The sequence below is a fragment of the Anolis carolinensis genome, chromosome 4 (assembly GCF_035594765.1).
Source record: "Anolis carolinensis isolate JA03-04 chromosome 4, rAnoCar3.1.pri, whole genome shotgun sequence".
Taxonomy (NCBI): domain Eukaryota; kingdom Metazoa; phylum Chordata; class Lepidosauria; order Squamata; family Dactyloidae; genus Anolis; species Anolis carolinensis.
The window spans coordinates 196,093,583-196,110,723 of NC_085844.1; the positions used below are offsets into that span (position 1 = coordinate 196,093,583).

Sequence of the window (17,141 nt, forward strand, 5' to 3'; positions counted from 1 at the left end):
ACGTGAAAAGTTGGGAAACTGCTCTATACTATTCTGCCTCTGCAGTCTCAAGCGCCACTCCTTCCCTTTCCCTTTCCCCCGCCCTTCCCTTCCCTGCGCATGCGCTGTTGGCCCTTCCTCTCCCCCTCGTGTCTGGGCGGTCATGCCGAAAGCCAAGCGGGAGCGAGGGGCCTCCTCCTTGGCGGGCAGCGTTCCTCTGGCCGAGCAGATCCTACAGGGCGAGGCGGTGAAGCCCGGGCGGCGGGTGAAGCGGCGGGGCAAAGCCGGGCAGCATGGCGGGGAAGCGGGAGAAGAGGAAGAGGAGTACGTGGACGAGCGGCTCTCTCGGAAGATTCTGGAGCAGGCGCGGATCCAGCAGGAGGAGCTGCAGGCCGAGCATGGCTTTTCCGGCAGAGAGGAGCCCAAGAGGAAGACCACCGTCCTGGGTGAGTGGGCATATATACAGCAAGTGACATTAAACTCACCCTAAAAGGTAAAGGTAAAGGTTTCCCCTGACGTTAAGTCCAGTCATGACTGACTCTGCGGGTTGGTGCTCATCTCCATTTCTAAGCCAAAGAGCCGGCGTTGTCCGTAGACAGCTCCAAGGTCATGTGGCCGGCATGACTGCATGGAGCGCCGTTACCTTCCCGCCGGAGCTATTGATCTACTCACATTGGCATGTTTTCGAACTGCTAGGTTGGCAGGAGCTGGGGCTAACAGCGGCCGCTCACGCTGCTCCCGGGGTTTGAACCTGGGACCTTTCGGTCTGCAAGTTCAGCAGCTCAGTGCTTTAACCCACTTCGCCACCGGGGCTCCTAAAACTCACCCTAGGATTTTTTTAAACCCCCAAAATTCTGCTATCTTCCAGATATGTTGGATTACAGTTGTCATCAACTCCTTCAATACAGCCTAGTATTAAAAATAGGCCCGACTAACCTCTTTATTGTGGAGCCCCCAGTGGAGTAGTGTGTTAAAGCCTTGTGACTTGAAGGTTGGGCTGCTGATCTGCAAGCTGCCAGGTTCGAATCCCACCCGGGGAGAGCTCGGATGAGCTCCCTCTATCAGCTCCAGCTCCATGCGGGGACATGAAAGAAGCCTCCCACAAGGATGGTAAAACATCAAAACATCTGGCCATCCCCTGGGTAACGTCCTTGCAGACGGCCAATTCTCTCACTCCAGAAGCAACTTGCAGTTTCTCAAGTCGCTCCTGACACGAAAAAATCCTCCTTATTACATTATGTAACACAACGTTTGTTCCTGGGTTATAAATGTCATTTCCGAATTGGTTCTAGCATAAAATCATGGGATACGTTTATTAAACTGAAAGGTTTCCTCTGGCCACACGCTTGTGGACTTCAATGGCTTCTCTGTGTAGTCTGGCATGGTGGTTGTTAGAGCGGTCCACTATTCTGTGTTCTCAGATAATATGCGGTGTCCAGGTTGGTTCATCAAGTGCCCTGCTATGGCTGACTTCTCTGGTTGGATTATGTATAATATATAATATAAAACTTTATTTATATCCCACCACCATCTCCCAAAGGGACTCAGGTTGGCTCACAAAACACTCAAGGTGTGATACAAAATACAAGTGCGAAACACAACATCATAAATTCACAGTACCCCCTGGTAAAAAAAATAAAACACAGCAATTGCTGTAAATAAAACAGCAGTATTCGACCTCAGAATTGTGAAACACTAAAAAAAAAGAGTATAACGCCCCCCATATGTATTATAAGAAAGTCTAAAAATGATCGAAGGCTTGTCAGAAAAGCCAGGTCTTTAATTGTGTGCAGAAGGTTTGGAGGGTAGAGGCTAGCCTGATCTCCATCAGGAGGGCATTCCAGAGCTGGGGGGCCACCACCGAGAAGGCCCTCTCTATGCCTTTCAGCCATGGCAGAGCACTTGATGGACCAACCTGGACATAGCATATTATTGAGAACACAGAAATGCTGAACCACTCTTAACAACCACCATGTCAGGCTACACAGAGAAGCCATTGAAATCCACAAGCGTGTGGACAACTTCAACAGAAAGGAAGAAACCATTAAAATGAACAAAATCCAACTACCAATATTGAAACAATCCTTAAAAGACAGTAAATAAAGAACACTAAAAAAAACGGGAATTCCAGGCATGAAACAATCAAGGTCAATTAACACCTCCCAACAAAGAATTCCCCCAGGCAGGAAGCAGCCAGGCTTTCAATCTGCAAGGACATTAAATGCTAATCAAGGTGATCAAATGCAACATTCACACTTTCCTCAGACAAGAGTTCTTTTCTCCCATCCTGAACATTTCACAGATACTATATATAAACCCAACTGGCCTAGTTTTCCAACAGACCTCACAACCTGTGAGGATGCTTGCCATAGATGTGGGTGAATGGTCAGGAGAGAATGCTTCTGGAACATGACCACACAGTCCGGAAAACTCGAAGCAATCCAGTGATTCTGGCCATGAAAACCTTCGACAATAAATTTGTTACATTGTGTTATCAATACTAAAGCACAGCAACTTAAAGCAGATAAAGACAAAATTTAATGTAACACAGCTTTACTGTATTTCTTTAATTCTAAGATGCATTTTTCCTCTAAAAATGGGGTGTGTCTTAGAATCGCTGCTGTGTCTTATTTTAGTGGTGTTGGTGTTACAGAAGTTAGGATGCGTCTTACAATCGATGACGCCTTACAATTGAAGACATTGGTATAAGTGTATTTAAAGTATTATTTCTTCAACTGTTTGCTTAAGATCTCTGGTTTATTGAGATTTACTATATTTTTTCCAAGTTGTTTGACTGTATTATATGTGTAATATTTCTTTGATTGTTTTGCTGGTTGCTTGAGATTTCTGATTAACTGAGGGTCTAGTGTAACCTGTCAAAGTAAGTGGGAAGCTAAGGATAACATTAAGTGTATTTTCAGAGCATGGCCATAACTAGTTCTTTGTTGCAACTGGAAAAAAAGCCCTCTTGACCACTATCCCACTGATTATAATAAGGATTCATCCTATCATTTAGGATCCCATCATGAGAACCACCCTGGTATCCTCTAGTTGGGTTGGACTACAGCTGCCATCATCCCCAGCCAGTCTTCAAATAAGCCAATTGCTGGTTTCGCTAAATATCTAGAGCTAATTTTCACCTGCCTCTTCTAGGATCCAGATCCAAGGATGGAGATTCAGATACAGATGATGAGGAATGGCCATCACTGGAGAAAGCTGCAGCCATGGAGAAGGGAGAGTATTGTGAGGAGATGACTGTGAATCCCGATGATGAAAAAGCCATTGAAATATTCATGAATAAGAACCCACCACTGAGGTGAGCCCCAGAGGACCAAATCTTGCTTTATGGGTGAAAAGTAATAGAGGAGCCCTTTTAGGTTTTTTGTTTTGTTTGATTTTGTTGCTGCTGCTGGGATTAAGAGATCTATGGAAAGTTGGTACAAAAACTAATAAGTTTCCCCTAGTTCCTTCTAGTGTTTATTAGTCTTTATAAGAATGCATTATTATTTATTTACTATTTATTTGTTTACTATATTTTTACCCCATTTTTCTCATCCCAAAGGGGACTCAAAGCAACTTACAGTTTGGCCACTTCAATGCAATATTACATACCACACACCACCCATTACAATGCAGTCTGAGCCCTTCCACATGCACTGTGGAGGACCTTTTTACAGCAACACCAGAGGCACTCCAAGTGGCCAGCTACTGGTCAAAGGACATTTAGTATAATGCCAAATTATTGTTGGTCGCATGTGTTTTTAACTTTGTGTTTTCAAACGCATTACAACTTATACCCTCGGTTCACTTCTGACACGACAAATAAATAAATAGTGACACATTGCAAATACACAATGTATAAATATACTGTAGTACAATACAAATTAAAGCACATTTAACATAAAATACAAGATAAACATCACACAAAGCATAATAACATCCAGAAATAAGATATAAATAAATGTTAAGCATTAAAACCATGTAAAACCAATTCCTGTACAATTATTGTGGAGACTCATCAATTTAAAAACAATTACAATTGAGGAGACTCATCAATTATTATGCCCCTTTACTTTTGGAATAGCTCTCAGGTTTTTTATGTATCTTATTTGTATGTATCTTCAGCACAGCAAAACAGAGCAGCTAATAACCCTCATAAAACACAACCTTTGAAATAACAAGTCATATACAGGCAACAGAACAATTGAAATGTTTTCTTACACTCTGAAGGAATTAATATGAGTCATTTTGATAGCATGCTTCATACCTGTTTGAGTCTATGTACAAGTCAGTTAAAGAAAATTAGACTTCTGAATACCCAGATCAAATTTGATAGCTCTTATCATATGTCGAAGTCCTTGCCCCCATTTTATCATCTGCCAAGTTAAAGAGTGATCCCTCTTAAATGGAGAGGGTTCAGGTATGAGTTATACTTAAGAGTGTTTGCATAATTTCTCTTCCACTCAAAGGAGTTTCATTATGCAAATGTTTTACCCAATTCACAGGTTCCATGGTGTCATCAAATTCTTCCTCCAAGGAAATGCTTGGCCTCTTGTAGGCCTGCGGTATGAGGAGATAGTTCCATATAAAGGGCATATGGAGAAACTAAAGAATATGTAGAAGTAATGTAGCTATCAATACTGAATCCGTCAGATGGCCTGTAAAGAATATTTAATTCTGAAGTTATATCACTGCTGTGTTTGGGAAAACTCATGAAGAGTGTTATCCATGTTTCCTTAGATGCTAGAAATCATGGGGAAAGAATAAAACCTACTACAGCACTTGTGATTCAATATTTGTTTGCTGGGTTTTTTTCCTTTAGCCAGAAGATGGTGTTTTTGTTATTATATAAGAGATGTCAACTTTGAAAGTTGCACCAGTACCTGGAGGGCCAAATCCCCTTGTGAAGAGAAAAAGTGGGATATAAATAAACATAATAATCATAGTAGTAACAATTTTAACCTTTTTGTGTGGTATTGTATGCCTATCCTGAAACAAGTATTGTATGCCTATCCCGAAACGATCACTTTCTCTGTGAGTTTGGAGCAAAAGCAGTACTGCTTGTGGTCCTTGATTATTTTATATTTTAAGTTTCTGGCCCACATAGCTTGCCAAAAAAGCCAGAAAATTATGTGACAGTTTTAAGCTAATATCCTTTTTTAAATTTTATGGTTTTGCAAACTAACATTTTAAGGTAATGGTCCTCATCTTTAAAACATCTAGTGGTATGTTGGTACAGTGTTCCCTCGCTACTTGGCTGTTCACTTTTTGTGGATTCGCTGTTTCTCAGTTTTTCAATAAACTCTAAAAGAATATTATGAATAATAAAAAATTACAATTAATAGCCTAAGGAAGGGAGGAAGGAGAAGCCGAAGGTAGAGAAAAGGAGCCCAAGCAGCAAGGAGGTGAAGGAGATGATTTATCAACACACGATTGGTTGATAAAGACTCTAAATGGTGTATAACTACTAAAATAATATATAAATATTAAAATGAATATAGCCTTCCTACTTCACGGATTTTCACTTATTGCGGGTGGTTCTGGAACGTAACCCCCGCGATAAGTGAGAGAAGACTGTACCCCAAAAGGAAGTGCAAAAAAGAACTGTGAGTTTACTAGCTAGTCTCCAAGAGCAAATCATTGCAGAAAGACAGCAAAGATACAGTATTGCCACTTCCTTTCTTATTGGCACATCAGCCATTTGAATTGGAGAAGGAAAATTACAATGGAGGCATTTCATAGAAAGAAGCAGAGGATTCCTGTCATATTGCTGCTTGATTTACCAATGAGAGTTAGACATTCCTTTGCTTTATTTTGTTTCCTTTCATGTCCCATAAGGCGCACCTTGGCAGACATTATAATGGAGAAGATTACAGAGAAGCAGACAGAAGTGGAGACTGTGATGTCAGAAGTATCTGGCCATCCCATGCCACAGCTTAATCCTCGGGTCCTAGAGGTCTACAAGGGTGTCAGAGAAGTAAGGATAACATTTCATTTGTAAATTAGGGTAAACATGCATCTATATAGGTACATATACTTATACATTAAAATCAATCTAAAGCCATCCTGTCATACAGCCAATTAACCTTAATGCTTGTATGAAGATCTGGGAATTGGAGAAAGGGTAGCTATTGCTTTGTATCTTCCTAACACTGTTTTAAGATAATTTATCATAAATATGTATAACTTTTCATGGATTAGAGTAATTTTGATAATGTGTGAGTAATCTTGAATGACATCACTGAATTGTTATTAAAATTGTTATTAAAATATTTTAATAGAAATAAATATTGGAACTTGTATGTCGTACCTGTTTATTTATTTAATTTATATATATTTTTGAAAATTTTATTCCAAAGGTGTTGTCTAAATACAGGAGTGGAAAACTTCCCAAAGCCTTCAAAGTCATCCCAGCATTATCCAACTGGGAGCAGATCCTCTATATCACAGAGCCAGAAACGTGGACAGCAGCTGCCATGTACGAGGCGACAAGGTGGGAACTGTCACATTATTTGTAGCAGAGTCAGACAGAGTCTGTTTCTGCATCCCATAAAATTGGCCACGAGGCCCTTCTGAGTTGCTCATCTCAATTTGCAGCAGTGTCTTGAGCCTTAATTTCTTTCATCTTTCTATGTGTTGCCACAATTTCATAAAATCAAAGTTGTTTCTGCTCTGTGATTACTTTTTTGGCATTTGACTGTTTAGCCAGAACTCAGTACTGCAGCATCAACATACTTATGTTTGAAAAACTGAAGAGAAAGCAACACAGTAGGGTCTTTGTTTCAGTGTTTATTATTATTTCTCCTAGAGCCACACAATCCTGTGTCTGGAAAATGTAATGTGTACTTATAGACCAATTCATGTCTTTATTACCAAAAGTTCACTCCCTTTTAGCTTCAGATCTTAGCATTAATATGCCTGTGTACTCACACATGCCCCAAACACCCCACTTTATAGGTTGCTGTGAGTTTTCCGGGCTGTATGGCCATGTTCAAGAAGCATTCTCTCCTGACCCCACATCTATGGCAGGCACCCTCAGAGGTTGTGAGGTCTGTTGGAAACTAGGCAAGTGAGGTTTATATATCTGTCCAGGGTTGGAAAAAGAACTTTTTTATCAACAGACCACACAACCTCTGAGAATGCTTCTGGAAAATGGCCATATAGCCCAGAAAACTCACAGCAATCCAGTGATTCGGCCATGAAAGCCTTCGACAACCCTAGCTTATGTTTGAGTGTCATTTTTAAGCACTGTCCTTTCTTTAGTCTGGCCTGCTATTCATTCACCACTCCTGGGACCCTTTTGTTTTACACAATTCTAGCAGTCTACACAATCTGCCTTGGCAGCATCTTATGGAATCCTGGATTCTGCAGTTAAAGAGGAGGGCTGCTTAAAATTCTTAGCCGTAAAGTTCTAGTGCATCACCAAACTAGAATCCCCAGGATCCCATGGAAGTTAAAGTGGAATCATAGTCCTGTATTGGTGTGGAAAGGCTCCTATTGTTATCGCAGGACAAGAAGCTTTCCTTCTGTTTGAAAAAGCCAAGCAAGCCCTTTTCCGCAATGTGCTTGGTATTTTCTGCTTATATATACTTGCCAAAGAGTATATTTAGAGTCAGATTGAAATTGCCTTTCTAGTGCTACCTCTTATAAGCTAGAAAGGACTGAAGAGAGTATCATGCTTAGATCTGTGGAATAAAGCTCAGAATGTAGTTGTGGGAAGCTGCCAGTATTTATACATCTGATGTCTATTTCTTGTTCTTTCACATACAGTAGAGTCTCACTAATCCAAGCCTCGCTTATCCAAGCCTCTGGATAATCCAAGCCATTTTTGTAGTCAATGTTTCCAATATATCATGATATTTTGGTGCTAAATTCATAAATACAGTAATTACAACATAACATTCCTGCGTATTGAACTACTTTTTCTGTCAAATTTGTTGTATAACATGAAGTTTTGGTGCTTAATTTGTAAAATCATAACCTAATTTGATGTTTAATAGGCTTTTCCTTGATCAGTCCTTATAATCCAAGATATTCGCTTATCCAAGTTTCTGCCGGCCCGTTTAGCTTGGATTAATGAGACTCTACTGTACTGAAATTTGGCTCTGGCTTTTAATTTATTTTCTCATTGTTTTTGGGTTTTATTTCTATTTGATCCTGTTAGGTTTTACATTTTATTTGTAAGCTGTCCTGGATATGGGCTATAAAAGGCAGTACAGAAATATTGAAAATGAATTAAATATTCCAAACCCCAGGTAGTTTTGCTATCTAAAGTCGATGTACCCTTGTTAGCTTGTGTATTGCATAGTATTGCATAGTGTGAAGGCAAGGAAATACATTATATTTGTGATTCACAATTCTTCCCCATCTTTTCTTTTTCAACCCCATGCCTTTGTTATTCATCTCAGAATCTTTGCTTCGAATCTCAAAGAGCGAATGGCCCAGCGGTTCTATAATCTGGTCCTTCTCCCGAGAATCAGGGATGACATTGCTGAATATAAACGGCTCAACTTCCATCTCTATATGGCATTGAAGAAGGCGCTTTTCAAACCTGGAGCCTGGTTCAAAGGTACACAAGACATTTCACTTCAAGGACAGCAACTCAGAATGTTAAATTATCTGGGGTTTATTTCATAGTGTCATCACTACGTGATAAAGAGAATATGGAGGACTTTCTTTTGGACCAGTCCTTACCTTAGGTTTACTCTCTTTAATACTACTGTTTTTTTCCTCTGAAAAAACCTGTTAAAAGAGGACAACACTGTAGGATGCACAAGCAGGACTTTTACCTGAAATACAAAGTATTTTCTTCGGTAGTAACTTCTTTCTAATGACTTGTGAGGCATGACAGTGTGCCACAGGATACAGGATAGACAGCTTGGTATGAGAAAACCAGTTAGTCTTTTATTTTTAGAGCATTTTTATGCCACTCTTTTAGACAAAGGTTCCAAGAGCAGCTTATAGAATCCATAATGAGAATGCCCCTGTCTGCAGGCTTGCAGTCTAAAAGGTAAATTTCAAAAAAAAAAAAGGGGGGGGAGGAAGAGGGGGAAAGCAAACGGGCACTTGTTTTTAAGTTTCTATGTTTTTATGATGGAAAAGAAAGAGGCGAAGAAGAAGAGACATCAGCTCCTGATGTCTATATAGAGCAGATAATGTGATCATATCTTTCTCAATGTGAAAACTCTGCTTCTGTCTCTGAATTCAACTCCCTTAGATATGCTTGAGGAATATGTGTCAACAGGATCCCACCTCGTTCCATTCAAAGCAACTTATTGAACTCCTTTCAGAGTACTGTATGGAACTGGAGGCTTCTGTAATTGTAGCCCCAAAACAAAACCTTTTCAAGCTCTGTTCACCAGCGTTTGCATTTCTCCAAATGTTGTAATAGAAATCAACTTTGGCAAAATAAATCTATAAATCAATTCTAGTTTGAGAGGATTGGTTTTAAATTGTAGAGTACCGTGAAATTAAATTTTAAGGAAACAATAACAAAAACCAAGAAGAGATTATATGAGCTGGAAACGAAAGGATTCCCTCATCCCTAGTCACCTTCCTGTGTTGCATCCAACTCATCCAATGAGTTTTCTGTCAGCCAGAGTTTCATACTAGAAATGATCCTGGCTGGAAAGAAAACACCAGGGAGAGACCCCTAGATGCAGGAAAAACTCTGTGCCTTTCAGCCCATGTCACCTTTTTACTTTTAAGCACAAACACACTGCCTCCAGGCACACACACCTTACTTCAAACATTCTGAGAGGTAGATTTGCACTTAAAGTAGTTTGATCTTGCATGTAGGCAAGTCTACAAGTAGGTCTGATGATGATAAAGTGTCTATTATGTGTTGTCAAGTCAGCTTCAACACACGTGATCTTATGCATAAGAAACCTCTGAGAAACTTTACCAAACTATTGTTAAGATCTTGCACATTTAGGAGTGTGGCTTTCTTACTGAGTAATTATAACCACTCTGTGGTGCTGTGGTACTGTATAGGCTGCAGCACTGCCATACCTACCTGCATTACATGACGCTTATGCTCACCTGTTAGTCATTCAATGGGATGCTGAAGGTTGAAATTATTTTGCAGCTGTTTTTTTCAAATAGAAATAACTTCTTGTACTTTTGATCTGATATTTTATATATAGTGTTAGAGAGAAATGTATATAGTTCTTTCTCCTTCCTCTCAGGTATCCTACTCCCCTTGTGTGAGTCGGGAACATGCACGCTGCGGGAAGCCATCATAGTGGGCAGCATCCTTGCCAAGTGCTCTATCCCTGTCCTTCATTCTGGGTAAGGAGAACTGGGTTAATCTGTTATTGGAAGGATAATCGCTGGGTTGCTGTGAGTTTTCCAGGCTTTATGGCCATGTTCCATGTCTCATGACGTTTCACCCACATCTATGTCAGGCATCCTCGGGGATTGTGAGGTCTGTTGGAAACTAGGCAAGTGGGTCTTATATATCTGTGGAATGTCCAGGGTGGGAAAAAGAACCCTTGTCTGCTTGAGGCAAGTGTGAATGTTGCAATTGATCACCTTGATTAGCATAGAAAAGCCTTGCAGCTTAAAAGTCTGGCTGCTTCCTGCCTGGAAGAATCCTTTGATGGGAGGTATTAGCTGGCCATGATTGTTTCTTGTCTGGAACTCCCTGTCTTCTGAGTGTTCTTTATTTACTGTCCTGATTTTAAAGTTTTTTTTTAATACTGGTAGCCAGATTTTATTCATTTTCATGGCATTCTCCTTTCTGTTGAAAATGTTCACATGCTTGTGGATTTCAATGGCTTCTCTGTGTAGTCTGACATGGTGGTTGTTAGAACAGTCCAGCATTTTTGTGTTCTCAAATAATATGCTGTGTCCAGGTTGGTTCATCAGGTGCTGTACTATGGCTGACTTTTCTAGTTGAGTGAGTCTGCAGTGCCTTTCATGTTCTTTCATCCGTGTTTGGGCAATATTGCGTTTGGTGGTCCCTCTGTAGACTTGTCCACAGGTGCATGGTATATGATAGACTCCTTCAGGGGTGAGAGGATCCCTCTTGTCCTTTGCTGAACGTAGCATTTGCTGGATTATCTTAGTGGGTCTGTAGATAGTTTATACATTAAGTTTCTTCAGCAGGATAATAGTTTTAGAAAGATAAGAGTGCATAGGTGTTCATGCCATTCTCCCTTGCATTCTTATCCCCTTGAAGATCAGATAGTTACCTTGCTTTAAAAGGTAAAGGTTTCCCCTGACGTTAAGTCCAGTCATGTCTGACTCTGGGGGTTGGTGCTCATCTCCATTTCTAAGCCGAAGAGCCGGCGTTGTCCGTAGACAGCTCCAAGGTCATGTGGCCGGCATGACTGCATGGAGCGCCGTTACCTTCCCGCCGGAATGGTACCTATTGATCTACTCACATTGGCATGTTCTCGAACTGCTAAGTTGGCAGGAGCTGGAGCTAACAGCGGCCGCTCACGCCACTCCCGGGGTTTGAACCTGGGACCTTACCTTGCTTTACATTTTTCTTTGATGCCTTGGGAAGAAAGTTCCCATTTTTGTATCTGACTGAATGTTTTTTTTTAAAAGTGCTAGCAGGTGGGCTGAGATCTGCAGTGTGAATACAAAAGTGCCCCTCACAAGAGCACTGGCTACCTTTTCTTAATTTATCTTTGCCAAGCACTTTGACTGTGCTTTTCCTATGTGGCAGGGGGTTGGACTAGATGGCCTATGTGGTCTCTTCCAACTCTATGATTCTATGATCAGTCATGCTAGGAATGCCAATCCAGCCCATGATCCATCTCCTGAGGAAAGGGATGGGACACTGGTGAGGTGTTGGCAGCTTGGAGTTGGACTTGTTGTTCCTGCTTATCTTCCCTGTGCTGGAAATACAAGTGGGAAGTTAAGGGCATTTTTTCCAGCACTTTTAGGAACTGCCTGAATTGCTCCATATCCTATTCTTCTGTCTCATTCTCTATAAGGAGGGAAATTAAGTGATACAGACCTGTAGGAGAACCTAATTTGTCTTCTCCGACTCTTACAGGGCGGCAATGCTAAAGATTGCTGAGATGGAGTACAGCGGCGCCAACAGCATCTTCCTCCGCCTGCTCATTGACAAAAAGTATGCCTTGCCTTTCCGGGTGGTGGATGCCCTGGTCTTTCACTTCTTAGCCTTCCGGACAGACAAGCGCACCTTGCCTGTCCTGTGGCATCAGTGTCTCCTGACCTTTGCTCAGCGGTACAAAGAGGATCTTTCTTCAGAGCAGAAGGAAGCCCTTTTGGAGTTGCTCAAGTCCCACAGCCATCCCCAGATCTCTCCAGAGATTCGCAGAGAGCTTGTGAACTCCAAGTGTCGGGACACAGAGGGAATGCAGCCCATGGCAGTTGAGTGAATCAAGGATGGGAATGTGGACTCTGTGTATTGGACACCGCAAATGCTGCGGTTTTGTTTGGACTGGAACTTGTTAAGTCAAAGGCAGCCATTGCTTTGGTTTTGAGGCTCCATCACAATGTAAAATAAATGGGATTTGTGTCATCTCCAGTACAAAAGACAGGCACGTTTTCCTCATGAAGGAGTCCAGGTGCTTGTAATTGTTTCCTATAGCATTCATGGTGCTTACCATTCACATGCATTCACGGTGATGCAGGTCTGTTTTAGAGAATAGGATCCTTCCTATGATGGTGAAACTGCTTCACAGTAGAGTTATCCAGTTCTAAGAGACCTGTGCTGCCTGAGAGTTTGCTGTGATCACTAGTGTCTTGTAAGTTCTGGAGAAATGCATATCTTATGCACATAATAAAAGTGAAAACATGTATGTGTGTAGTGTTCCCTGACTACTTCATGGTTCACTTTTTGTGGATTTGCTGTTTTGCAGTTTTTCAATAAATTCTAAAAAAAATTTTATAAATCATAAAAAATTACAATTTACAGTCTAAGGAAGGGAGAAAAGAGAAGCTGAAGTGGCAACGGAGGAGAAGGAAGCAATTTCTCAACACATGATTGATTGATAAAGACTTAAAATAGCGTATAACTACTAAAATAATGTATAAATATATAGCTTCCCTAGTTTGCAGATTTTTACTTATTGCGGGTGGTCCTGGAACCTAACCCCTGCAATAAGTGAGGGAACACTGTATGCGGCTAGGGTGTCCACTTTCACAAATAGCTATAGCTCTTAACTACCCAGGAGACACCAATGGCCCTCCCTCCAATGACATTGCAGGTTATAGACAGCATCGTGAACATGTCTAAGAGCCCTGCCAATATCCTCCACAAACACGCTTTTGCCCACCCAAGTGAAGGCTTTCATACAAGAACAATTTCATCCCAGATTTTATGTGTTTCCTCTGCCACAGACATCCCAGTGTTCATTTCTCTCTCAATTGGTGTGGACTTTGCATGATCCAGCCCACTGCCTCTCCCTTAACCCATTCCTATTCTTTTCTATGGCACACAACAAACAGGAATTGATCAGCAACTGAACATACTAGAGAGGTTTAGGGAGAATTCACCATGATTTATAGGAGTTGTAGGTACTGAGATGTATAGTTCACCTGCAACCTAAGAGCGCTCTGGACTCTACCAACAATGGACCTGGAACTAACTTGGCACACAAAACCCGCATAACTAATAAAAAATACTGGAGGTCTTTGGAAGGATTTATAGGGGTTGTAGATCACCCACATCCAGAGCGCACTATGAACCCAAACAATGATGGAGCCGGACCAAACTTGCCATGCATACCCGATATGCCCAAATTTGAATACTGGTGGGTTTTGAGGGGAATTGGAGTTGTAGATACTGGGATTTATAGTTCACCTACAATTAATTAGCACTGAACTCCACCAAAGATGGAATTGTACCAAACTTGGCACACAGAACCCTCATGACCAGCAACAAATACTGGAGGTCTTTGGGGAAAAGTCACCTTGGTTTGGGGGAGTTGCATTTCACCTACATCCAGAGAGCACTGCGAACCCAAACACTAATGGATCTGGACCAAACTTGGCAAACATACCTGATATGTCGAAATTTGATTGTTGGAGGGGATTTGTGGGGAACTGACCTTCCTTTCTGGAAGTTGTAGTTCACCCACAACCAGGGAAACTGACCTCTACCGATGATGGACACACAGAACCCCATGATACTCATCCTACTGGAGGGGTTTGAGGGGAGTGGCTCACCATCGTGGGAGTTGTAGTTTACCCTACAGCCAGAGAGCGTACTAAGTCCCACCGATGAGGCATCTAGTGCAAACCTGCCAAACATAACTTTTAAGTATTGATGGGAGTTTTTTGGGGCTAACCTGGTATGATATGAGTTGTAATTCACCCATCTTATGCATTTTGTGCAATTTAAAAATGACTTTTTCAAATAACCTGGGCAGCGGCGAGTACCCAAGATAGTTGTTAATAAACAGCAGTGAAATAAGTGGTTGGGCTGCATATTAGTAGGGTGAAGAGAATGAATAAATATGAGACAACCTGGAAAATATAGAGAAGATTCACTTTGTAGAATCTTGGTATTTTTATTCGAGTTTGGAAGTAATACATTAAAAATGAACACAATTACAGTAGAGTCTCACTTATCCAACATAAACGGGCCGGCAGAACGTTGGATAAGTGAATATGTTGGATAATAAGGAGAGATTGAGGAAAAGCCTATTAAACATCAAATTAGGTTATGATTTTACAAATTAAGCACCAAAACATCATGTTTAACAACAAATTTGACAGAAAAAGTAGTTCAATGTGCAGTAATGCTATGTAGTAATTACTGTATTTACAAATTTAGTACCAAAATATCACGATATATTGAAAACATCGACTACAAAAATGTGTTGGATAATCCAGAACGTTGGATAAGCGAGTCTTGGATACGTGACACTCTACTGTATCTACAATCCATTATTTTAAAGAGTAATGACACAAAAAATAAAATAAAAACTGGTAAAATTTTGCTTGCTTGTCTTGTAACCTTTCTGGAGGTTTCATTTTTTTGGTGGCAATTTTGAGGGATTGGTAAAGTGCATTTAAAAATGAATTAACAAATGCTAAAATAACACACTGGGTAGTGTCTTGACCTTTACTAAAGTACTGTAATGCATTATCTTTACTTCAAGAAATCTTTTCACAAAAGAGATATACGCAACATACGTATATTTTAGGATGAGATTCTAAAGGATTAATCCCCATGGCTGAAAGCATTTGCTGCAAGAGCGTTCCTGTCCACTGAGTCAAGGTCTTATGAATTGGCTTTGCCCATCCTGCATATTCTCTCAATGGAGAAAATTGGGAATGGGTAAAATTGGCCCACCTGCAGAAGTGGTCCTACGACCTCCATAGTAAGGACCTTGATCACAGCTCTCGTGGAGCCCTTGGTGGAGGAGTGGATTAAACCCTTGTGCCGGCAGACTGATGACTTGAAGGTTGGGTTGCTGACCTGAAGGTTGCCGGTTCGAATCCAACCTGGGGCAAGTGCGAATGGGCTCCCTCTGTCAGCTCCAGCTCCATGTGAGGACATCAGAGAAGCCTCCCACAAGGATGGTAAAAACATCAAAACATCCGGGCAACATCCTTGCAGATGGCCAATTCTTTAACACCAGAAGCGACTTGCAACTTCTCAAGTCGCTCCTGACACAAAAAAAAAGCTCTCGTGCCCCGTGTCATTCAGTTTTGAACCAGTTCCTTGTCCTGCCTTTTGAGTGTCTTGTACTCCCATTTTTGTATACTTACCGAAGTATCATTTTGATTTAAAAGGGTTCTCAATTGTGGCTCTTCCTCTGCATCTCCCAAGTGAAGAAAAAAAATCTGTTTGTGTCTGTGAAAGGCAAAGGAGATCAGCTGCAGGTGGCACTGTGACATTGTTTTTCTTCTTCAATACATCTGTTGTCCCCCCCCCCCCCCAAATAAATAAATAATGTTTTTCAATTCCTCTTCTTTGTTCTGACAAAATTCAAAATCAATTACTTGGCCTATTATCAGATGAAACTAAGATTTCTTTAATCTATGATGCCTGCACAATTAGCCTATGAATCCAAACAGTCTTTTTAAGGGGAGAGGAACTGAAGGCAACATCTTAGAAAATACATTCCACGAAGCTTGCTTTTTATGCAATGAAAATAATAGCTGATCTACATAGTCAAGAATAGTTTTTACCTTACAAAATAACAAAAACGGCTGCAATCTTATAGTCTCTTGGAGAGCTGCCTGGAGCTTGTAGGATGTTGCAAGCTTCCCCTGCCACTAAAGCAAGAGATCTGCCCCCCCCCCCCCCAACTTATCTCTGATACCAAAACTTCCATTAGCATTGCTATTCTCATGTTTGTCCTCTGGTAAAAACGATGGAGAAAAATGGAGCATACATGGACCAGAACTACCTATGGAGGCTTTGGATCTACTGGATGCAAAAGCTTTGTCTTCCGAAATCATGCCTTAAGAATAAGAGAAACTAGGCCAACCTCGGAGCTGGTATATTTTGATGTTGGTGTGATCTAGCTATTCTCCCACCCCTCCAGCTATGTTGCCACCATTAAGAAAGTAAACTTTTTCTCTCTGCCTTTCCCTCTTTCCTCTTTGCTACAGTGGTCTATAAATCAAGCCACAAGAATGTTGAGTTTGCATTACATAATGTAAAATCGTCAACATTTTGCTTTCTAGAAACAGCTGGCAATGGCAGCCTGTGCCGTTTCTTGTACTTGCTTCTTCCCATGGCGCATTTTCCTCCTCCTAGAGGCCTGCAGTCTGTTAACCTTGATCAACAAGAATGTGAGGCCGCCAAAGGGGAATCCTTGATCATTGGCTCGGAGTCAACAAATCAGCATTTCCTCTGTGCTCTTGCAGCCCCAGAGAAGCATTAACACATTTTGCACTTGGGGATCCTCCTGGTCTCCATATTCACCACCCAGAATCCGTCATTCTCATGTGAACGACAGGCCCCCTCAGTGATGTGCCTGCAGCAGCCGGGAGAAGAATAATGTGTCTGAGCAGGTTTTAGCTCCAGGGAAGATTTGGTTGAGTGGCTCCTCAGAGTGCCAGGTTTGTTCATGCTGGGAGATATCCCCGAAGACAGCCACTTGATAGAGCACAGATTATTAACAATTTGCACATCTCCCATCTTTCTAACTTTGCAGAAATTAGCTGATCCAGTCACAGGCAAAAGCTGTTAGCGCCATGCTGAGTGGTAAATTAGCCTG

General features: G+C 41.3%; 1 protein-coding gene across 1 annotated transcript; it reads left to right on the forward strand.

Annotated features, from left to right (window-relative positions):
• The first annotated feature begins 16 nt into the window (after nt 1-16).
• Nucleotides 17-12,761, forward strand: bysl (bystin like). Its single transcript, XM_003220326.3, has 7 exons — nt 17-425; nt 3,133-3,295; nt 5,818-5,956; nt 6,339-6,472; nt 8,388-8,548; nt 10,167-10,269; nt 11,990-12,761. The coding sequence occupies exons 1-7, from the start codon at nt 143-145 to the stop codon at nt 12,336-12,338; spliced, it is 1,332 nt and encodes a 443-aa protein (XP_003220374.3). The 5' UTR covers nt 17-142; the 3' UTR covers nt 12,339-12,761.
• The last annotated feature ends 4,380 nt before the right edge of the window (nt 12,762-17,141 follow it).

Bases quoted from the DNA above. Each gene is read 5' to 3' on its own strand.
- bysl (XM_003220326.3), top strand. From the start codon at position 143: ATGCCGAAAGCCAAGCGGGAGCGAGGGGCCTCCTCCTTGGCGGGCAGC. The intron at 5,957-6,338 runs GTAAGGATAACA...TTTATTCCAAAG, and splicing joins TCTACAAGGGTGTCAGAGAA to GTGTTGTCTAAATACAGGAG. The intron at 10,270-11,989 runs GTAAGGAGAACT...CGACTCTTACAG, and splicing joins ATCCCTGTCCTTCATTCTGG to GGCGGCAATGCTAAAGATTG.